We start from the raw sequence: 24143 nt of genomic DNA on the forward strand, positions 1-24143 counted from the left end.
ATGGTCCCCGGTGTTGGTTATATACTTACAAGAAGGAACTGCCTCTCGCTCCGCATTTCCCTCTCCGTTCGCCGGTTGGGCGTACCAGGTCAACCAGCGTGCATTCGTTACACGCAATGCGAGTGTGTGCGAAGCAGTTGAAAACCGAACGCAACGCGATTTTTTTCCTTATTTTTCGCCAACGTATGATTTGTTTATTTGCTAATATTGTTGGCCCACGGATTTACCCCGAAGATGCTGTTGACAACGTTGGATTTCGACGCCGTGACGCTCGTACGCCAACACACACGACTCGTATTTTTTTCACAACGCTCAATTGCCACTCGACTCCGTTCATCGGTCGACCGATAACCGCTACTCACGATTTTGACAATAACAATTTACGACACGAGCCTATGTCGTTGTGAGACGATTCTGTTGTATAGTTTGTCAGTAAATTGTTTAGTCAGTATTAATGTTATTTCAACAAGAAACGTTGCTACAAACCTGTTAACGGCATCTGGAGTTACACGTAATAGGCGCAATCGTACATGGACGTCATCGCGTGTCGGAGCAATCTGCAAGTTTCGTCATTGTATTATATGATATTGCAAAAACGTCTGCAATAGCGTTCGTCGAAAATAGACCACGTATATTATTGTTTGCCACTGTGAAATTGTTGTGAAACGTTCGGACGATGTGTTGGCGGAAAAAATTGGGAATAAAAATAATCCACGCGAGTTGAAATATCGAGGAAACGAATTCAATGTTGTTCTTGAACCTGTTCGATGACGTTCGATTCAAATCCGTGCATCTTTTCCCGCGGTTTTTTGAACAGCATATTTTTCAAACTCCCAGAAATTTCAGACCCTGCTCGTTTAGTCTGTCTCGTGGATTGTACCTGGAATTTAATAATTTGAAAGTAGTAGAAATGATGAGAGACGGTAAGTATATAAATTTATTCAAGTGATAGCCGAACAAATATAAAAATAATACATTGGAATGACCGATTCGCACCGGCTGAAATCACTTTTGTACTTTTTATAAGTGTAGAGACAATGATCGTTCGATGGAAAATAGATGCTAGACATTAGGCATAATTTAGATAAGAACGCCGCCTCTGACATTGGGTTCTGAATTTTTTGGTATTTACCCCAGGCCCTTAGGAATCGTTGACGCATTATATATTTACATGAAAGTCAATAAACAATGAATATTCGCACTGTACAATCCTCGATGCTAATATTGCTAATAATAGAGTCACTGGGGACGCGGGTTGTGCACACGTCAAGGATTTGATCGGGTACATAATCGGGTCGTTTGAATGTAAAATACAGATATTTCGTGAACAAACTAACAACAATTTGCTTCAAATTCCGAATTTTTTGTGGCGATATTTAAAGTCAAGGTATCGGACTTTGATGAAACGTTAAAGTTTCGAATGTCCCGAAAGCCGACGCTCAAAATTCTGAAAGTGCAAAATTGTGAAAGGACGAAATGCCAAAAAGGCATAACTCCGACAAGTCAGAGTTCCGAAAGAGCCAAAATGAGAAAATTTAAAAATCTGAAGAATAGAAATTCTGAACGATCGAAGATCTTCAGTTTTGTGAAATTCTGGCTTGGTGAAATTTCACCAATTTGATATTTCTTTGTTTTGGATGTTCGATATTTTTAGGTTCGGAACCGTGGTTATTCTGATTTTCGGTTTTTCTCATTTTTCGCACCAACTCGTTGAGTAAACTACGCTGTGTAAGTATATTTTGATTTTTGGAATTTTACTCCATTGAAACTTTATTTTTCGAAACTTTGCTCTATCGTGACTGGAATTTCCGGAATCTTGCATTTCGGAACTTTGAGCCGTCGCCTTTCCGACCATTCGAAGCTTCATTGTTTCTTCAAAGTTTAATTTCATTAATTCAAGTTTCGCCATCAAATAATTCGCAATCAGGCGCTTTGGGAACTTGTCAAATTCGGAACTTCAACCCCCCTTACTACATTACTATTCGTAGCCGAGGGCTGAGCGCGTTTGCTCTTCAGGCCTCGGTTAAATTATTTGAAACCTCCGTTTAAGCTCGAGCAACTCTCGATTCTCGGCATCGACGTTCATCGTTGTATAACCTAGACATAAAACCTACCACTGTACAAACCAACGGACGAAATGAAATCAACAACGACGACAAGTCTTACGAATAATCTGCAGTCCGACCACAAACAATAAGAGCATATGTCAATAACAACTCGATGTCAGAGATCGTCTGACGCAACAGCCGCGGCACTGGGCGATGGTTGCTGGGGGTCTCCCACAAATGCGCAATGTTTCCATGCTTTTCCAACTGTATGTTCAACGCCGAGATAACTCGATGCCCTTATGAACCGCACGCGTATCTATACCCAGTTTTATTCTTCGATTACTTGAGCTGACGTAACTCGTGGAGACGCGGCCCCGTGTGATCAATGTTGCCGGTGCTCAGGGTGAGAGGGAGGGAGGGATGTCGAAGATCAGGTGTCGCGATTGACGCGCGGAACCCCCAGCAGAGAATAATCTTATCTACATGTATTGGTTAGTAGTGTAGTATTGGTACGCGGATGATTACTTTGCGCGGAAAATAACCGCTCAGCGACGAGGGAGAGATTAAAGAAATTAATTATTCGTCGCCGCGTCGATATTCCAGGTGATATCGTTACTTGACCTACCTGAACTGTTCAAAGATTTAATGCTCTCCGTGTAATCGCTCGTTTCAGTCAAATTTATCTTAGTCAGATGCAGGACATGTTCGTTACAAATGTATCGGTGAAAATATTGTTGGAACTAGAAGACAATTAGGTGGTATCGAAAATTGTAGCCGTCGATACTGTCCAGCATTAAACTTGATTGCTTAGTTTGGTAGTTTTTTTTAGCCAAATTATACGGCCTTAAATCAATTTCCTGCTACACTGACATCAAATTATCGCAAGTGGTACAACAAAGTACGAGTGGCTGTGATAGAAAACATAATAATAATGATCAGTAATAAATAGTAATAAATATAGAAATTTTTTGGTTAGATCTACAAAAGTCATTTTTATTTTGTACCCAGATCATTGTTTTTCGATAATGATAAAAAGCGACGATAGTTAAGGACTGTATAATAGTGAAGACATCTAGAAATTTTTCTTATTGTGAGCTATTCAACAAATAGAAAGGTTATTATAATCTTGTTGTGTTGATCTTTGGGATATTGAGGATGTGAAATTTTTTTTTTTTTTTTTTCACTGTCCTCCAAGTTTTTCGTTTGTAAAAATGACATAAGCATAATTTTAATGTACTGTGCAAGAACCTTGTACCTGTAAATGGTAAAAAAAGTTTGTAATTTTCTTGTAAAATATGAATATATTTTATCGCCTTAGGACTGTTTGGACTTCAGATTAGTCGCGTTACAGACGGGGAGGTTTTCAGAGTGTGAATCGCGTCAACTCGAGATAAACATGCTTGTCGGGTCGGTGTTTTGCAGCAATGCGCAAAACGCCGTCTCAGATTGCCTGTGTGGTATCATAACATCCTACCCCCAGCAATGCTATCTCATCGGTTCCATATCTCTATTCCCCTGCATTTACATGCCCAACGATAACACAATCCACGATGCGTGATTGTGTTTGAAAAATGTGTGTTTGTACGCGTAATACGTGAAGGCTTGGGTCACGGACGTGCATAAAAATTGAATAAAAGCGGATATTCTCGCCTTAATTTATATTATGAACGAGGAGTTTTTCGGGGCGTGAAGTAGAATCCGTATCTCCGGTTTGATGAATCTGTGACACGTCAAATTTCGCGGCGATCGTCGGCAAATGGACGGAATGGCGAAACCATTTGGGACTAGATTATGCAGAAGCATGTGATGGTTTGCAGGGGAATTACACGAGAGTAGAACCCAGACGTCGAGAACCGGAGCTCTGGATAAAACTGGTTCGCCGACTGCGAGCCGTGACCTCTTGGATAGCGTTAAGAAAAATACGATAACGATTGAACGGGGCCGCATGTATTAACAAACAGTATGTTGATTCAAGCAGCGAGAGAACAGCTGACGGGATGTTGCATAAAAAATGCGGCAGCAAAGTTGGAGATTTTTGCCATATGAAAATACGGGATAATACAATGACTGCAATAAAAAATTGGTGAAAAATGGGGAGGGATCTATAGATCTCGCGGGGGATGTCTGAGGTGGTTGCATGATGAACAGCTCCTCGGACCCGGTGATCGTAGCGAGATACTTGGATCCGTGGAATTCTGTTCAGCGTGGGGTTATTGGTTGACCCGATTGCTCGTTTATCACCATTCTGAAATATATTAGGTTTTGCGGGGCCCTCGGCTTAATAGCCCTGCCTTCCCGAATTTATCTTCCCCTGCAGTGCGGGATGCTGAAAGATTAGCGCGCTAACGAAACGGTCAATGGTGATCAATGATACCGCGTTAAAGAAACGCGATCGAAACAACGCTCGCGTTCGTTTTGCCACGAGTCTAACTCTGTTTTTTTTTTTTTTGGATGAAGAAACGGGGAAATAGTTGGCGAGGAATGTCGAAAGAAAGATAAATTTTCCCGCTTCCAAGTTAATTGCTGAAATTGTTTGGATCTAATTTTACAGAAACACCTGCAGTATCGACCGATCTAGACGCCACGGTAAGTCAGGCAGACTTTGTTACCGACGGTACAAAACAACAAAATTTCCCTACACAGTGCACGTTGTTCGATAGACCGATAAGCCCTGCTAGTAAAAAATCAGCCTATTGATTATTCCCCGATCTTCGAGAAGAATTTTAGAGTTTTATGTTAGACGTATCGCAATTTTCATCCTATCACATGTAAGGGCGGCATCGCCACGCTCGACGATCTTGAGACATAGACATGAATATTTTCGTCAAGGGAAATGATGTTCTCGGATGGTCCATAAAGTTACCTCAACCTACGATCTGCAGGCTTTATCGCATCCCAGAAGAGCACATTACGACCTTACTTCCTCAGCACCATATGCCACCACACCTTGTACACATCCCAGAGTGTAAACCCTCACACAGTACATTACCTGCACCTATGTGCACCTGAGGAATCCGGGATTTAGTACCTCACATGTTGTAGACGGTTTAAAATGGAATGGAAAGCCGGAGATACCGGAAATTCTCGTTTCAAAGGTACCATTATTTGCAGTTCACCACCTCCTGAATCACAGGATTAACCTGAATTGGTTTATCCACATATAAAAACAAATAAGCTCGTCATTAGTTACAGGCATAGAAACCACTGATCGGAATAAATTACCTGGTCAAATAACGAGAAAGAGAACATCATGGTGGTCTTAAGGTAAATCGTGAACGAAGACTTAGTCCGGATTCCCCGGGCAGCATGAATTAAAAAACCTTAAGTAGAAGGATAGAAAGTAGGGAGCTGATGGCGAGTATTTAACAATTCGAAAATTCTATCGATCGAGGATATTTCTTCTCTCTGAGGGAATGTTTTTAAAAGATTTACTCGTAACTTTTAAGTTACGTACCTACGATACGTATATGCTACGAAGCCGCTGTTTTTTTTTTCTTTCTTTTTTTAATCGGTTTGGATGAGAATTGATGTCCCACGTCGAAAAACAATTCTGGAAAAATCTTTGATATTTTCTAAATTGATATCTTTGAACGAAGAAGAATGAAGATTTTGCGGTAATTATTTTTTGACATGGGACATCATTTCCGATCCAAAACCATGTACAAAAAAAAAAAAAAAGAAGGAAATCAGCAGCTTTATAGCATATAAAGTAACGTAGGATTACAATTTTATTTGCGGGTCGATCCCCTTAAGCAGATAACCGCAGTTTTACACAACTCAGTTTATTCAGACTTTGCGAAACCGCCGGCCGAGCCGTTAATCAGTGTACAAATATCACTGCCGATAGCTAATAATTCGAACTGGAAATAACCGGGTAAAAGATATTCACGTCAAGTTCTATCTTCGGCAATAACCGGTTCCGCAGCCCTGCATCGAGAAACTTGTACGATACAGGCATGAATCGGGGCACGTGCCGTATCTTATCTTGCGCAGACATTTCGTTCAAGGTCAGGGATGTCGAGGGAAGACTTGTGATTCGATACCTAAAGAGGTTCGTCGCCGGTTAAGCGTCCCCTGAAACAAGCCTGAATATCACTGACATTCCGTACCCTCTGGCTCGGCCAGATGTTCTCATCTCGCCGAATCTTATCACTCAATTTATAGTCCTTCAGATTGACCGTATCGACATGTTTTTCTCTGCCGCAGGCAATTAATTGGGCACAACCGTTTTAGTCAATCTGTCCCAGATATTGGATTTGCCAGAGGTTAGAAGAAATTATAAAAAAATTTTCACGCGTTAGAACATTTATAAATACCGGTACATATCAGAGAAGAAAACGATCTTTCACGTATTCAATTTATCGAAAGTTAGTAGAAAGTAAACTAGAGCTAATACGCGGTTTTGAATTCGCGCCATTTCTCTAACCTCATTTAAAGCGAGGTTAGATAATTACGGTATACTGGATAGTGACGTCACGATAATGGCGGGAAATAGCGACAGTTTCAAACATGTCTTGATTTCAAATCGGCAGTAAATTTTACGTTTGAGCTACAATAACATGACAAATTTTGACAATTCTTACTTATAAACCGAGGTATCGTTGTTTCGAAAATTATAATAATAATAATTTCGTGGCAACTCAAAATTGGTGGAATGGTTAGAAAATCTAAGGAATAACAACAGTCACGATTCTCTTCGTTTACGAAAAAAATACTTCGTTTGACAAAACTCTTCCAGATCACTTGTTTGTTTTCTCAAGACATTAAGTTGCACACATAAAACGATCAGCTCTCACAATCAGTTGAAAGGTTTTGCCTTTGACTTTGACTTTTCTTCTGAAATTGTTTGTTCCGGCAACAGCTTTGTTTGTAATATTTCACTCACAGCAGTGTTTTTCTTCTTATGCACACAGCTATTCACCGCAGGCTTGAGTGAGGTGAAACCTTCCCGAATACCACAGAAAGAAATTCGATTTCGAGACCTGCGTCTTTTTTTCCTATTCTCCCGAATTACCGTATTCTTTTTACTTTTTTTTTTTTTTCATATCAGCATAGGATTCGGTTTCCTTTTCAGAATCTTCGCCGCGGCTGTTCTCATTTTCTTATTTATAATTTTTCCCGTAGAAAAATATCTCTTGAAAGTTTTTTTGGGCTTTCGTTACTTTTGAAGAATCTCCTGTTTCTGTTCCGAAATGAATGCTTTCTTCTTCTTACTTTGGTTTCTTCGTTTTACTTTGAGGCACGCAAAGTGTTCCATTACGCTGTTCGAGCGATGATTAAGTTGCGTAATAACGGCAATCGAGGCAGCCTTGTGGGGCCGTAAATCACAGACATAGCAGACTTTAATTGTAACCATTTCCTGCAATTTCAGCTGGCTCCAGCATCGAAACATTTCTCTAATCGCAACCTCGGTTTTCCGGCCAAGGATGATTTACTTTCACTATCGTTCAATTGGCAAGAGCAGGGGATTATTTTCCATGTGAAACATGTGCCCGAAATTCTTTTCAAGCTCTATAATGTTTCGTGAATTTGAACGAGAAAATGACCTACACCAACCTTTAAGTGTTTAAGTCTTTAAGCCTTGCACGTAATTCTTCTTAAAAGTCAATCAAGGTGAGGAATAGGAGTAGATTTTTGCTTTTTTACTGCAGCGTTTCGCTTTCTTGATTCAAATGAAGCGATGAGACGGTAAGTCGAGTCAACTGGAAACAAAAATTCTGGACGACCGAATGAATTTTGTACTCTTTAATTGTTTAAATCAAGGATCTTAAACGTCTTACAACTTAACAGCTATGCTCTTATATATATATCTATATTATTATACATATACATTACTTACAGCGATACAAATTATTCAACAGGGGAGTAAATTAAACAATTTCGAACTTTAGCTCATCCCTTATATAACCTACTCTTAGTCGTTGTACATTATAAAGCCAACGTAAATATTTCACAGCCCACTCAACGATTCAGTTTCAGAAGCCTCGAGATTCCTCGCAGAATCTGAATGCTTTTCAGAAGCATTTTTAAATAGGCTCAAATCAATACTTATTGAAATATTTCAACAAAGTTATACGATCCGAACAAATCACCCAACAGAGTTTTAAAATTTGTACACATATTTGCAGGTAGGTAGAATCTTGAGTAAAGGAATTCGTTAATTTTCGGACGGTGAAACTTGCAGGCAACAAAGTTTATGCGAAGATTTTTCTTCCGTACAGAATGCGGGTGTATAAAGTTCAGCCTCAAGGTATTCCTTCAAATGGACGAAAGTACATTCCTTGCGAAATAAGACAAACAATCGTTCCGTTACCTTTTGCATCGAAGCTTCGACGACGCGTAAAAGATCTGCTATTTGCGCGAACGCATATCGCAAGTTTAGTGAGACACTCACATCACCGTTTAACCGTAACAAAAGCGATGAAATTCCGAATCAATTTAGAGCCCCTAAAAGAGATGTGATTAAGCACCTAAATTACACGCGGATGAAAATGTAGATAAAACGGATACGCGTCGGAGGCTCCTATAATCAGGTCGAGGAAGTCCTTCCGAATGTGTTTTGCCTCGTGATGGTCTGCGTGGTGTGAGTCGTGTTCGGACTGTCGTGAGCCGAGCTCAATCTGACGACAGAACTGTGGGGCAGGTTTGCGTTGTGGCCGTTTTCCTTGCGGCCAGTAATGCCAAGCCGGCTGCCCTGGCCCCGGGGGTTGCAAACCACCAGCTCCCTCATCCCCTTCCTGAAGTTACGCGAGAGGAACGCGTACAGGAGCGGATTCAGGCAGGAGTTTGCGTAGGAGATGAGGAACGTCGAGACCGTCAGGATCGTGCTGAAGTCCGAGGTCCTGTCATAATCCGGATCCCAGTGAAGCCAGACGATCCTTGCATGCTGTGGCAAGTTGCAGACGGCGAACATGACAACGACTGCGATCAGCATTCTGCAATCACGACAGAGGGAGCCTCCGTAAATTGCGTCGTAGGTTTTTTGGGGGGTATGGAAATTATGACGTCATATGGAAAAAGCGATATTAACATACGTGTACAAAATATTTCTATTAGTTCGGTCTCGCTCAAGTGCTGAGACTCGGGACTAGTGTGGCTCCAATAAAGGGTAACAGATTAAGTTTCTGTAATGCGTATGGGTCAGTCCGCACCATTTGGACCTGGGTCTGACCCTTGACCTCTCGGTTTGACTCGCAATTTTTTTATACGAATGGTCTCACTCTGAAAGACGTTCGTTTTTGTTTTGTTTAAGCTTTTCTCGACACGGTTTGAATTTTATACAATTTTTTAAAACCTATATATTATTGATCGAGGCATGGCAGTATAAAAATCTGAAAAATCGTGTATCAGATATAAAAAACTTTAAGCCTAGAGCCGGAGTGGGGAGATAAAAAATAATCGAGTGTCTTTTAAAGTGACAACAATCATACAAAAAATCGTAGGCCAAATCTGAGAGGTCAAGGGTCCGACCCAGGTTGAAATGGTACGGACTGCCCCATTTACTTCCGTTCATTATGCTTGTTTTAACAAATTTTGAGCCAAGAAATTGTATTTCACGCTTAAATAGGAATAGGCGGAGGGAGGGAGGGGAACAAAAACCCTTAAAATTCGACGGCGTAATTTATGGACGCTCCCAAAGGCTACGCTCGATTTTGACGACTTTTTTTCCATCCGTGAAAAACATTCGTACATCGAGATTCAATCCATTAATCGGAATATTGATCGAGATTAACTGCATCCATATTTTGGTCACGCGAAAGGATTTCCTTTGACTTGACACCTTATCCACCGTTCTTTGAATAAAGAAAATGAACGAGACTTGTATTTGGCTCGTCTCTCCGTCAGTTTTGAACGCGCGAATTTGTTTCAACGTGACGGAAATGGAAATTTTGTAAGAGATTGACGTGTAATTATATAGTAGAGTTAAGCTCGTGAGAGGTGGCAATGGGTGGGTCGTATCTTGCCGCGGGGTTTCCGGGATCCAATTTACGGTACAGATCCGGTGTAATATACTCGAGGGGGTGAACTTTGGGCGGTCCCTGTATTGTGTGTCATGCTGAAAATTTCTGTGCCAGTGCAAAATTGTATATTATGCCCGTACACCGCAGAAATGGAGCGTGTGAATATTGCGTGTAAGCCCCGATTGTTATAGTTTCCGATAAACTGTTCCTAATCCACACGCTATTCAACCTGTAAACAAGCCTCAGATTCCTGGCTCATTCTACCCGAAGAAATAACTCGCGTTCAGCAAGCCAACATTAACTTTCAAACCGGTATAAATTCACTCTTCCTTTCACTGTTTGAAAATTCAACTGAATAATTATCATTGTAAAATAAGTGTAGTGCGATCTGGAAGAAAGAAAACCAAAGTTTTTTTTTGTTCTTTCTGTATGGATGCGTAACTCATCAACTCATGCTTTTTCGATATCACAGGTCTGCATAAAAATGTTTTATTTCAGCTGCAATGGGATGTTTTTGGTAAATGTTTCGTTTTTGATTGTGTTGAATTCCAAAATGACTTCCGTTTTCCTCCATCACGTACAGTATTTTTGCAAAATACAATGTGTTTGCACAAAAAAAACAGCATAAAAATAATGAAAAAACCGCCATTTCATTACAATGAAATAAACAATATTATTTGTAAAATTAAACAAACAATTTCTTAAGAAAAGTACTTAATGTTCCGTCCTTATACTTTTTGCCCATGAAACCTTTTCTTCTCATCTTTGATTCATCTCCGAGCACGCTTCCGTTTTCCGTTATCTGTTTCCATGTTTGTATTTATTCTCAACCCTCACCCTAATACATATTAAATGAAAGTAAGAAATCACTTTTGCATAGGATTTTTAGATTCGAGAATATGATACCAGATTTCGAGTTAAACGTGAGTTTCACTCTGAACAAAATTACAGGCACGAGTTCAAGAAAAAACCTTACGTGATGGAAAAATCTGTAAGAAACTGTGCAGTTTTTTGGTTGCGGAATGCCGTGCATAGCAAACGTCCGAGTTCAAAGTGTATAATGTTGGAGTGCCGACTGCGGAATGAGGTTCACGAATAAAACGACGAAGAGCACGAAAAAAAAACCTTTGAATTTGGACCAGCGATCGCAAAGATCAAGTTGAACACTCCTCTCCAACTGACCGCGAAAGGCGTCCTCTTTACCGACCGATTACCTTATGACGCCTCGCCTGGCCCTGAGGACGTTCCTGCTAGAGGTGTGCACGTGGTTGACCCTGCCGTTTCTCGCCCTGGCAACAAGTCCGGGTCCGCCGAGGGCGGCACCGCTCCTCCAGAGGCCAACACCGATCCTGGTGTAGAGGCAGCACATGACGACGAGCGGCAGGAGGTAGAGGAAGATGACGTTGACGGCGTCCAGGACGTTTTTGTTGTGCTTCTTCATGTTGGCTATGCATATCACGTCGACGCCGCCGGTGTGCAGCTGGTTCCGGATTGTCTCGACGTAGATGAAACGGGGCGAGGCGTAGACAGCGGCCAGGAGCCAGACCAACCCTATGACGACGCGGAGCCGACTCCTGGTCAACATCGCCCTGCATTTTATGGGGTGGACGATGGCCAGGTATCGTTCCGAGCAGACGACGACCAGGATCATTATGCTCGCCGTGTAGGAGAGAGCGTGGACGAACATGTAGACCTTGCAGAGGAAGTCCCCGAGCAGCCAACTGTTCACCACGTAGTTCGTCAGCGTCTGGTAGACGCAGAATATTCCCACGCAGAGGTCGGCCACTGCCAGATTTGCCAAGAAGAAATTCGTTATACTTCGGAGTCGACGCGAGAAGGAGACCACCAGGATGACAAGCAGGTTGCCTGGAACGAGAAAAGGACAATTTTCACGTCTCGTGTTCGTTGAACTCTCCACCTCTTCTGTCGTGTATATTAATTGGTGAAACGACAGCAATGCAACTGTTTTCCGCAGCAGTTACATCGGTAGGTAACGTAGAGTAGAGAGATGGTTGGTAAAGATGTAACGGAACAGTACATATTGCAGGACAGGGAGCAAGACTAATCAAGAGATAGGAAGCGCTGGAAGGAGAACGTTCTAGAGAGAGAAAAGGTATATAAAGTGGAAGAGGAGAGACAAAGGTGTCAGTCGGTGTTCGGTAAACGATATGTGTAAACGTTGAGTGAAGGTAAAGCTGATAAAAGAAATAAAGTGTCGTATTTATTTTTTTCAAAATTAATAAAACATAACGGGCGCAAACCCTGCGGAGTCGAGTTATTTATGACAGTGGTACAAGGATTTCGGAAGAGGGAAGCATCTCTTTCCGATATTGAAAAGCAGCGTGTAAATTGCTAAAGGAGGTAAACTCGGTCTTTTCGGGCCCGGCGTAAGTTTGCAATACGAGTCGTAGATGAGGCGAAGACGAATATTGGATATACGCGATGCGAAAGGACCGTTTCCCCCTTGTTGCACGCGACTCTTTGTGTAACAAGAGTGTGTTCCGCGTTTTTCTCACGAAGCACGAAATTGAGGTTAGGGTCGCGCAATGTCAGATTTGTTCGCAACAGCGCATGCGCGGGGTACAGAAGCGACCACTTTTTACTTCTAGGACATAAAAGTGGTCTTTTCAGCAGTCCGCGCATGCGCATTCGCAGACTTACCCTACTGTCATAGAAACGGGTACTTTGTGTACGGAAAACACGCACGAAAAAACACGTGCAACATGCTCGCGTCATGTAAACTCGTATTTCTATCCCCGAACACAAAATCAAACGGACTGTAATACCTTCGGTCTGCGTTTTTAAAATTCATTTTAATATCCCCAGAAGCTCCTTTTCACTGTCCTGTTCATTTCCCGTGCGAAATTCCATATGGTCAATGATGTTTACTGAAAGTTTCATTCGTACGTTCTGATATTGTCATAGCTGCGGTGAATCATAGACCAAAATTCTTCTTAACATGAGACTTTACTACGACACATGTGAGCGAAAAAAAATTTCGATTTTGTACAACGGATAATGACCGAAAACTTTATTTCTTACTTATAAAGTTTGCTTTTGTCATTTTTACGTTGATAAATAGGGCTTCAAGTTTTTGGTTGATAGCTGATATGGGTGCTTATTCAGAACAAGGAAAACGTTTTCACCCTGATGTGATGAACTTTATCATCATTAACGTTATGAGGGGCACTATAACGAGAACATGATGGGAGATTACGTTTGGGGTTTGATACGAGAAAGCCCGTACGAAAATAGAAGAAATACGAAAAATATTCACTTTTAAACTTTGTTCGTCAATTCCATTACATTTGTTGTTTATTATTAATTATTATTTTTGAACAATAGAGATTTAATCGCATAAATGAAGTTTGTTTGATTGTTATTTACAATAAATGTTTGAGAAAATAGGCAATTTTACTTAAAATCCGAAATATCGTTCTGGTTACTACAAAAACAAACTTCATTTAACAAGACTATTTCTTCATTTATTAATTACATAGAAGAAACCAAAATTTGAGATCTAGAATACAGATTCAAAATTCGTGTTGACTTCTGTAACCATTCCCGGGCTGTGATCTAATCACGATATATTATCTGGTTAAGAGACTCTGAAATTGTTAGTATAAAATGTTGGACGGCTATCGGATTTTTAAAATCTCATTCTACACCAGTGATGCTGTTACAACATCAACTTTTTTTTCCACAATTTCCCTCCAATGGCCACCCAAATGTTTCTCTATTTTTCATTTCGCCCGTTTCGCCAACGTTTACAGGCTTCAGGTAGCATAAAAGGTAATATCTGTTTTTCACGCACATATTCCCGCATTATAAAAGCAATTAATTGACGTACCGTTACCCTCTATTTGTATTACAACGCCTGTCGAAAAACCAAATACCGCCCAGATTCTCATCTCGAGGGTATTCAGGCCTAATAAATTCGCAAATTTTTTCCCGTAGCGAACTCTCGTTATTCGAGAGTAACTACGAAATACTTCTTTTATGAATTTTTTCACCGTAGAGCGAATTGAATTATATCCATAAGTATATAGGTATGTACAATACGCGTATCCATGTAACGTAAGTTTTGAGCCAATTCTTATTCGTCTTATTCGAACATCGAGGACAAAGCTTCACTGGAGAAGGTAATAAATTGAAATTCGAAATCTCTCTGAAAACAAAAAAAAAAAAAATTCCTTCTTACCGAACAGTCTTGTAATTCACCTCGGGGGCATATTTACGGGTTTCATTTTTTTACCCGCCAAGAAATTCAGTAATTGCCGATCAGTTATTTTCTCTCTTTCTCTTTCTTTGTTCGAATATACATTTTTCACAATTGACGGAAAAATTGTATGCTTTGGAGAGAATTGTCCGCTCTCCGTGCCTCGTAAATCAACGTCCTGTGATCAGCCGGCGGGAGTAATAAAAAACGTCAGTTTGTCAGGAGCTTTACGTAAGTTTTGAGATCGGCAAGAACCTTGCTAATTCTACCCGCCCATCAGTCTCGCCTTTGGAGTGAAATTGAATTGAACTCATGATGCGGCTTGATGGGCATTGTTAAGCGTTGTAATTTCTATCTTCAGCTACGCTCGCAGTCGGGGATGAAAAATTTCTAATTTATTTCCCGCAGGTAAAATCCTGGGATTTATTGACACCGCTATACATATGCGTTTGCTTTATTTACGGTCCGTGTCGTCTTTTCAATCTTCGGCCGCACAGTTCGAGTGACGATGGACGGAAATATGACGCCCAATTTTTTTAGTATTGGTCTGTTATCGACATGAATAAATGATATTCCTCCGAGTTACAGCCTTGACAAAATATTGATGCAGAATATCGTTTCGTCCTTTTTTTTTTTTTATTCATATTCTACGTTTAATATCGTATAGGAATCTTTTATGTATCTTTCAACTTTTTGAGCAGGGTAAATTTCGTAAGCTTATAGACTCGGGGTGACATGTTAATGAAACTTCAAACTTTGTCGATTGGCATGAAATTGTAACTACGACGAATAAAGTTTCACAAAACAAGTATTTCTTGGCAGCTTGGATTGATTTTATTTAGAATTTTCCTTCAAGATATTGGTTTAAGTACCGTTGAAAATCGGTAATCTTGAAATTTTTTTTAGAATTTTCAACAACAATTCTGATTATTAGTAAAAAACAAAATTACGTATCTAAACTGCAGTCCCATTATTAGCTAAAAAATTATTCCCCTTGTTTGCAATTTTTCAATATCCACTTAAATTATACACAAAATTGTAAAAATTTTTATAATCTCGAACAATTTTACTTCAAAAATAAATTTGACATCTAATTTTAGCTTATTTATTATAGTATTTGTAGTTCAACCTTATTTGAAAATCTTTCGCCTAATTTGACAGGTGATCGTGGAATCGCAAATTTTGTTCCTCACACTACCAGGATAGCTGTGAATCTGGTATGGAGAAAATTTTTCGTCCACGTATTCTCAATCGATCGATCGATCAAAACGTTAGAAGGCACGGCTATATTCTTACACTTCTGTTCTAAAAGCGTACCTTATAATAGGCCGCCAGCCCTTCGTCGGCTTCTCGAAAAATGTCAACAACACGCCTCGGGCCTTAATTATATCACCAACGAACGACGTACAATGTGATATTATCACACCGTCTCAGAATTTAATAACGAACGAATAAAAAGTTGATTACAGAATGTATGAAACCTAGCTAAGCTATTGTTCATTTTGAAACGAAGAGTATAATTTCGCCAACATCAACCCCATCTTTAATTGAATCCATTCTTCCTTTCGTTCGGCAAATTTATCAGTGGCTCGAATCCGAGATATTCCACGGTTATCGAGAATTTAAGCAGAGTACGTCGTTAGATTTGATGCGAAGTCAACAGGTGCCAGAAATTGCTTATAGATTTTGGGTATTGCCGGTTGTCTGGGGTCGAAAATGTGTAATATAATATTTTGATTCAAAGCAAGAACGCGACACGGATGTTGGACTAGCCATGAGCCCAGCCGTCGAATTTCCCGTTTTCACACCGCGGGTTCCAAGTTTATAAAGAAAAAGGGAAAGTGAAAAAACGGTGGGAAAATACTTGTACTTAATTAAGATTGATGTTAAACGAATCTTGCAGAAGTTTCTCGGCTTGCATGCATTCTCTCGTCGGAGTAAATTGACTTTGCATATTGTGCCTCTATGGCAGCTTTCTCAGACGTGATTCAAAGTGCGCCGATCATAGCAGGCTGGTTATACGATGATTGAACGTCGCGTCGCGACTTGGTTACATAAAAGCTATCGGCGATGTTCGAACGGGAAATATACATATATGGGTATATGAAGTAGAGGGTAATAACGGCTGTATTGTGAATCCCTGAAAGGTAACAGACAACGCGTGATTGGTCGAGGAATAATGAGATGGTCTTACGGTGATTACATCAGAGGTGGAGGGGTAATGAACGAAGTAAGTACCGTACTCGAGAACTGAGTTAGTGCGTAGAATAATAAAGTTATCGAAGCAGAAACGAAGATGGAGACCAAAAAAATGTATTTCACTTTCTCCGCGAGGCACAAATCCATCAGCGAAAATCATATTCCACAAGGGGAACGTGTAAATAAATGAGTGAAAAAATAAATATAAAACAAGAGAACTGTTCCACTTCGCACTGCATAATGTTGGTGAGAAAAGAAAAACAAATAAATCGGTTATGCGATTAATACCAACTTGGCCGAAAAGCTGAAAAAGTTTCGCTATATGATCCTTTCTTCGGGTAGATGAATGAGAGCGAAGCCTCGCTGCTGTGTTTTGAAATTCAAATATAAATTGAAATGAGATTCGCAAAATTTACACCGCGGAAACTTTCACCCCTCGATAATGTAGCTTGGATAACGATAGAAACAAAAAACAAAAAAACAAGTTCACTCAGGTGTTCTCTTCGCTTTTGTTCCTTGGACCGTGTAATTTTAATATATTTACTTTATTCTTTTAGACCGAGCTTTTCAACCGTATATAAACAATGCGGACTCTAATATTGAGGGAAGTACGAAGGGCGTGCTCTATTGAAACAAAAAGTTAGATGAGAATATTTAAAAAATTCATAAGCACGAACCGACGTATTATATTGATGGTCGGAATTTTTTGGCTAAATTTAATCCAGCATATACCATCCCAGAAGAATTATTTATTACAGCTAGCCGACTTTCGTTTGAATTCCAAGTCTGCAGTTACGACTATGAAAATTTCCCAACGTTTTTCTTACCTCCGAATTATTGGGATTATCACTTTGCAATGGGTTATCCGGTGGCAAAAAATCAAACTATTGCAAGCAGGCTGACAACTGACCACTAACAGTGTTTTTTCGCGCGTGGATAGTAGAACAGGTACATTATTGATTACGTTTGATTAATTTATGTGACACGAGTAATTTCAAACCCCAAGAATTACGATTTGTCTCCATTAAAATTCAAAACTAAGGTTATCCGGTGATAAAATGGCGCCGACAACCAGACTCTGACGTCATAAGGACATTTAATTCTAACAAGTATGTGTAATTATTCGATCAGGAATACCAGCTGTGCCGGAAAATTATCGCTGAGGTTCATCCTCTGGTGGCTCGAAATTTTCCCCGTTAATCAAACCGCGGAGATCAGCTCGAACTGTTGCGGATGGTGCATGGCACAGATGCGATAAACAAGCGTCGCAGTAATTTTTTTGTTACGGGCACACAATCAATGGACGCATAATGCAGCAGCACACGCTGCGACATGGTTTATGGTTTACCTATTAGCGGTATAACGTCACGTTCCATCAGATAATTATAGAGCCATGCTTGGTACGATAGTGAATCATTTTTTGTTTGCGCAATTTGTTTTATCGGAGGTAGACTGATAGAACGCGTGATAGTTTCCTGTACAGAGCACATTCAAAACTGTGGTAGTTAATTCACCTTTGTAGGTTATTGAAGCCGTTTGGCGTCGGCCATGTAATGTTCGTTACTTAGAGAGGACGTCTCATACACAATTGTGTCTAAGTCGTCCATCGGACCTTGGTCTAACTATTTTGCATTCAGGTTACAACACAATAGTTAGATAAGTACTCGACGACTCAACGTGACGCCATCGGGTGATTAAATTCATCCAGGATCTATCTTTGTCCAGCCCACCTGCTCAAATGCAGAAACGGAACCGGAAAGCAGGAGTGAAAAATTTAGCCCAGATTCTGGGCGGTGAAGGTCAACTGCCGGAGCAACTGTCCCGGTTTCCTCGCCTAGCCGTCACGACGTGCCAGAAATGCTAATTTGAGTAGAGCAGTTCGCCTGCTTTGAGGGCGGATCTTTGAACGTCGAGCTTTACGTGCATCGATGTATCCGGGGCTCGCGCTGCCGGTGTAGCGAACGTGCCTTTATTAAGATTCCACGCATCCTTCCACCTCCCTTTCACCGCCCCGAACCTATCTATAAGGGTGAGAATTCTCGGGGTGTAAAGTATTCGCGCAACGCAGCGTATCGCAGGAAAAGCTAGAAGACAAGTTTGAAAAACAAGCGTCCCACCGCTGCCACCAAATGTTACGCCTGAAGTGAATTTCTTGAGCACAGGATCTTTTCATCGGTGCTTTTATTAGATCCGTGGAAGAACTCGAACGGATCGTAAGATCCTTCGACTACTTTCATCTTCCGGGAATACTGAATCAATCACAAGCCGCATGTGCGCAGATGATGAACGGAGTTGCTTATCCGTAGGGTGTGGCTTGAGTGTGAAACTGTTTCGTCATGCATCACCTGTGAATAGGAATGAAGCCTCTCGCCTGGAGCGGAACTTTGGCGCTAAGATATTGTCAACAGAGGTGTCGTAATTGTTCAGGCAAAGTGCCACTGGCAGTGTTTACATTGAGCAGAGTGAGAGCACGTGGCCGTTTATTTAGAGCATGCGAAAATAAAAGTATATTACGAATTTCATTTCTTCGAGTCGATTCCAAGCCTCAGAATACTTTGTGTAATAAGGAAGTCGATGGATGGGACAAAACTTCACTCCTTGAAAATGAAAGGTGTATTCGTCCAAACTCTCGTTCCCGAAGAATGAAAGAAAGTAATAGCAGCTGCACGATTTTAGAAACGTCGTTGCGGGCTCAGGATGATACTAATGAGACCGTCATGACGAAGGGTTGACAGTAATCCATCAAGAGACGTTGCCTCTAATGCGACATCCCGCAGCCTAACCGATGTTTTCTTCTTACTTGACTCTCTGTCTGTTCTTTCTGTTGCTTTCACCGAGAGACAGAAGCACTGAAAAAGTATGAGAAAAAACCCAGGCTGAAACTTTTTCTCAGCGTCGTTCATCCGTCGTCGTCTGGTCGCCTTATCCAGCAGCAGATTATGATACCTGACTTGTTTACTACATACGAATCTCATAATCAGGTCTCAGGGAAACGGCTGTGGCAACATTGTTAGCGGAAAAGGGTCTTGGGATGTGGATCCGAAGTGCCGCATTGTAACCCATATCTGTGACAACACCTTGGTAGTAGAGATTTCTGGGTAGTCTGACGGTCTGTACACTTTCGTAACAATTTGAACTGATCCCGACCAAGTAATTGGATGTATGGAAGAGGATGCGAAAAAAAGAAGTAGCCAACAGCCGGGTGTGCGGGAAACTTTGGGATGCAGTTTGGCGTACCGCGGTCCAGCAAAGGCCTTAAATTATTCTTGAATATTATATTTTAATTCAGATTTGACTGCTTTGTTTCAACGGGTATCTGATTCATCGCAAGAAGTAAATAAAGTATGGTGAAAGAGCATCGTAGAAGAGAAGCAAGGAATGCGGTAGTAGATCAAGATCTGAGGATTTTTCTGTCGTAAATGTTAGGGTATCGTAAAAAGTTCGTAACATTGTAAGTGATCGTAAACAAAAGAGTGGGCAATTTTTACTGCCGATAAGAAATTCCTCATAAATTATGCTGCCGTTAATCTTAACGCGGGAACTCTGTTCGCCCACTACAGTAATTTGAGAAGATTTTTACGCTATAAATAATTAAACCAATCAACTCATCATCCCGTGGAAGGGTAGGTGAAAGTTTTTGCTCTCGTTGGTTTACTGAAAAAATGATACTCTGGTGAAGGAGGAAAAAAAAAATCGATCACGGTGTACATTGTGGCTAGAAAGAAGATTTTTTGCTTGTGTGAAACTTGAAGATAAATGACCTCGGTTACCTCCGCAGTAAATTTTTGGTCAGTATACACCGTGTAATCTTCACGAATCGTTGGGCAGAGCGAAGGGCGTTGTTGATGTTCAGGAGTAAGTTAAGTTGGTAGGCAAATATAGAAAAGACCATCCCTCGAGCTGGGTAGACGCATAAAGTATACGGTCTAAAAGTGGAGAGTTTTCGAGCAGTGGTACGAAAATTATCTTCGAGAGGAATTGTCCATGGAAACTGTTTGTCTGCTTTAGATGGAAAATTATACATAGCTGCTCGAGTTTTGGAACTCTAAGAAAATTACAATGCGACTACTGCGTAGAGTTTTTTTATAGGAAGCACAGAGAAACTAATTTCAGAGAAATGAACGAAGGGTGGGTCGAAGAATTTTTCACAGGTACCTGAACTACCGCGTATGCTTATCAACCCCTGTGAAATCTCGCTTCTGTCGGAATAGTGTGAGAAATAATAAACCGGATGCAAAGTTCTGTATTCCGCAAAACACCGCGAGAGGCATGATAAGTAGAAGCAATCTACGCCCTGTCATGGAGACAACAAATTTCACGAAACCACTCGCGAAAGCTCCTCATTGCAGGATTGCAGACGCATCCGATTTCCTCATCCGTTCCTCGAGGATTTCCCAGTAATATCAAGCTCTCGTCCAGCCCAACTGGGACTGGAAATATTTCTCCGTTCTGCGACCTCCGCCTCGTCGCAAGAGGTCTCTGAGGAAGACAAGGTGGACTCGCTGTCAACCTTAATCAGATTATCATCCGCGTACAAACGCACACGTGACTGATTAATAATTTTCCCGCGAGCATTGAAATCCCAGTCCCACATACGTGATTGTTGATATGCTTGCACTTGTGTATCGCTAGATAAACTTTTTACACCATAATTTATTCCAACGAATTATTATGTTATTCTTCTCGCTAATGAATTAATCTCAGGACTTGTCTGTAAATTATTCCATACGGAGAACAGGGTAGGTCCTGAATTTTTAATCCTCGATCACTTTTTTATCCTCTTCCGATTCCCACTGTTCGAACCCAGAATAATATTGCAGTACGACCGTTGATTGGTGCCGTGATTGGTTTCCGATACGTTTGCTCTGCATGATCAGCGAATCTTAGCATCCGGTGGAAGGACCTAATTACGTACAACGGCTTCGTCGCTGCATAAATTCCCGCTTTGTGTACCGGACGGCGATACCTACCGACGTAGGTATCGATTTGCGGTCGAAATAAAAACCGAGACCTTCCCTTATAGCTGCTTCTCAAACCTCTTCTCGACGCATCGCTGGTTTCCATTTACGAGATTCCGTACACGTCGGTGAAACTTCGGGGCAACGATTTCGATTCCACAAATGCTCCGGTGCTACGTGTCGTTGCGAGATCGCGTATACGTAATTACACGTTACACGACGTGTCTACTCTTGTACCTAATTATATCCCTCGCACAAGCTATTCGATAATCAGTTCGGAACAACTTTGAACATTATATCCGAAAACTTTTCAACTTCGGGGTGAATGCTATCTCAAGCTAAATGCAATATCAATTACATAATTTACCGAAACTTGACGGCTTTCGTCTGAACGATTCACCTAAGCCGGTAAACTTTTCTCCCGTAAGTGTTCGGAGCACAAACTTATGTATCTCCAAGTTTGAACTTCAACGTCCATTGGGTAAAAGTGTATCCAATATTGCCAGTTATTGCCATTTCGATTGGGCTTTTGTAGCCCAGCTAACTTGAGATAAAAGACAAAAGTCCGGGATCGTGACTCTACGTACGATTGAAAATATTAAAATTCAGTCGTTGCAGATTATGGAATATCGAAGACCTCATAGATCTGGAATAACGACTTTCTATTGATCGCATGACGACTTTTTCCCCTGGTACTGTGCAGATGATTTTCACAGCAGCGAGAATGGAATTAATCTCAAGTTTTAGATACACTCCTTTGAAATCTCGGGATGGTTAACTTTCTAGGACTTTTCATACCGGGGGGCAAAGGTCAGGGTTGAAGTGTTCCTGAGAATCGTTCCGCAACCCTTCGATATCGCCCGTAGCGAAATAAGATTTTTTGCCACGGCTGTCCGCCATTCGTCAATGCTGTTTTATACAGAAGGTACACCTCACCATAACCGGCTAGACCGATTTTCTGTTAGCAGCTGTCAGACGGGAGCATATTAGCTTCGTAATAACATTGTGATAGAGCCGGAACATTTGTTATAAAATGTAACAGTTCTATATCCTCTCGTAGGAACATGCCGGGGATCACATAAATGAGTGCGAAATTCATCGTGTAGCATAGCCCGCCTTGCGCGCTTGGCTTCCTTATCGGTAGCAGTGCTCAAATTATGCGATTATATGCACTTTATATGCACTGTCGCTGAGCCCGGCGAGAGGCCGGGTAGCCAGTCTCAATACTGCTTCCCGGCGTAATGCACGCCTAATTTTGCTTATACGTAAATTTAATACAGCGTTAACGCCTGCACTCACGATTTTTGTTATCAATTATAACGTAATTCTCTATATTTTGAATAAACGTATGAATATATATATTTGTTGCGTAATTTTCGCATGACAAATTAATCACATCTCGCGGAGTAACTGGCTGGATACCGTTAGTACAGAAAACAAACAGTGAAAAACAGAATTGGCGTCGAAAACACGGAGAGACGATGTTTACCGAACCTTGGACTCAATCATTAATCTTCGGAACACTGCTAATCGAAACGAATTTGGGATAAATGTGGGCTTCTTAGATCCCGAGAGTCGTTGGCAAGCTGCGCTTTGGAACGGTGAAACTGGTGTCAGCGGTGGGATGGGTTTGGGACGGAAACTAGTAGTGAAGCATCACTAGCACGCCCATTAGCTAATTAAAGGGTCCAGCCTTGTGGCAACTGTATACGCTCGATGAAGCACTGTTTTCTCATCAATCTTTGAGCTATAAATATTTTACAGGATTCATCACTCTAACGATGGGCGCGGTGGGAATATTAACCAGGGAATACATTCACCCAAGCAAAATATGTGCCTCCGCGTACGTGACGTACATGCCTTTGCTAATCGCGTTGGAATATAATGTGATCACATGTCGAAAAAATTGTCGCCAATAAAATCCGATGATATACTTATTATCTATCTCCTTTATTTACACTACTCCAGCCAAGGAGTACAATGTGCTTACCTTAAAAGAATAATCGAAACTTGAGAAATTAGACTGAATTCATAATTGGGTCCTGTGAAAATTTCTTCCTTTTGTGGTTTAATTATAATGTACCTTCAAACGTAACGTAATTTGCGTTTCTAATTAAACCTTTAGCCACATGTTGTACGAGTAAGTCAGTGTTTCATTATTCGGTCAGTGATCATCTGCGATTATAAAACAACCTTCCCAACTCGCAGGTGAGCGTTGGAAAAGTTTTCTGAGTTACAGCTTATAATCCTCTCGTGCAAAACAAGCCCACACGCCTCAAGCACTGGACTTTGCGAAGTTGAATTTTGCAATGTACACAAACACGGGAAAAATCATTTCCAGCTTCTAGTTTGAAACTTACATCGTGAACGCTGTGCGAATTTGACAATAATAAAAGTCAAAAGTCGGACAGTGTTCACGAGGTTGAATTAATTATTACACCGGTCGACAACCGCTATGTTTTATTTTACGATATGGTTCGCGGGCAGCAGGCTATCAGAATGATGTTTTGTTTCATTTAAATTAGCGGAGTCCCTTTTTCGGCGAAAAAAAATATCCTCTCTTCAGTAACGAAGCTGAAAAGTTATGACTGTAAAAAATTCTTTTCACGGTGTAATTATTAAATTCTGTCGACTACTTGTAGACAATTGGCTTTCATTTTTATTTTTTCACGCCAGTTCACGTAACTCTATTAATGTCAGAGTAAATTTCCGCACGCTAAAGTACTATCGCCGTTAAACATCTTTATTTCCATCCATT

General features: G+C 40.9%; 1 protein-coding gene across 1 annotated transcript in view; it reads right to left on the reverse strand.

Moving 5' to 3' along the window:
• Positions 1-7816: 7816 nt before the first annotated feature.
• Positions 7817-24143, reverse strand: part of LOC124303564 (trissin receptor) — a 74999-nt gene continuing 58672 nt past the window's right edge. Inside the window, exons 3-4 of the mRNA XM_046760911.1 lie at positions 11224-11875; positions 7817-8983 (exon numbers count right to left, since the gene is read on the reverse strand). Coding sequence (XP_046616867.1) covers positions 8578-8983; positions 11224-11875 — 1058 coding nt within the window. The 3' untranslated portion in view covers positions 7817-8577. The remainder of the gene's footprint in view (positions 8984-11223; positions 11876-24143) is intronic.

Source organism: Neodiprion virginianus, chromosome 4, assembly GCF_021901495.1.
Source record: "Neodiprion virginianus isolate iyNeoVirg1 chromosome 4, iyNeoVirg1.1, whole genome shotgun sequence".
NCBI lineage: Eukaryota > Metazoa > Arthropoda > Insecta > Hymenoptera > Diprionidae > Neodiprion > Neodiprion virginianus.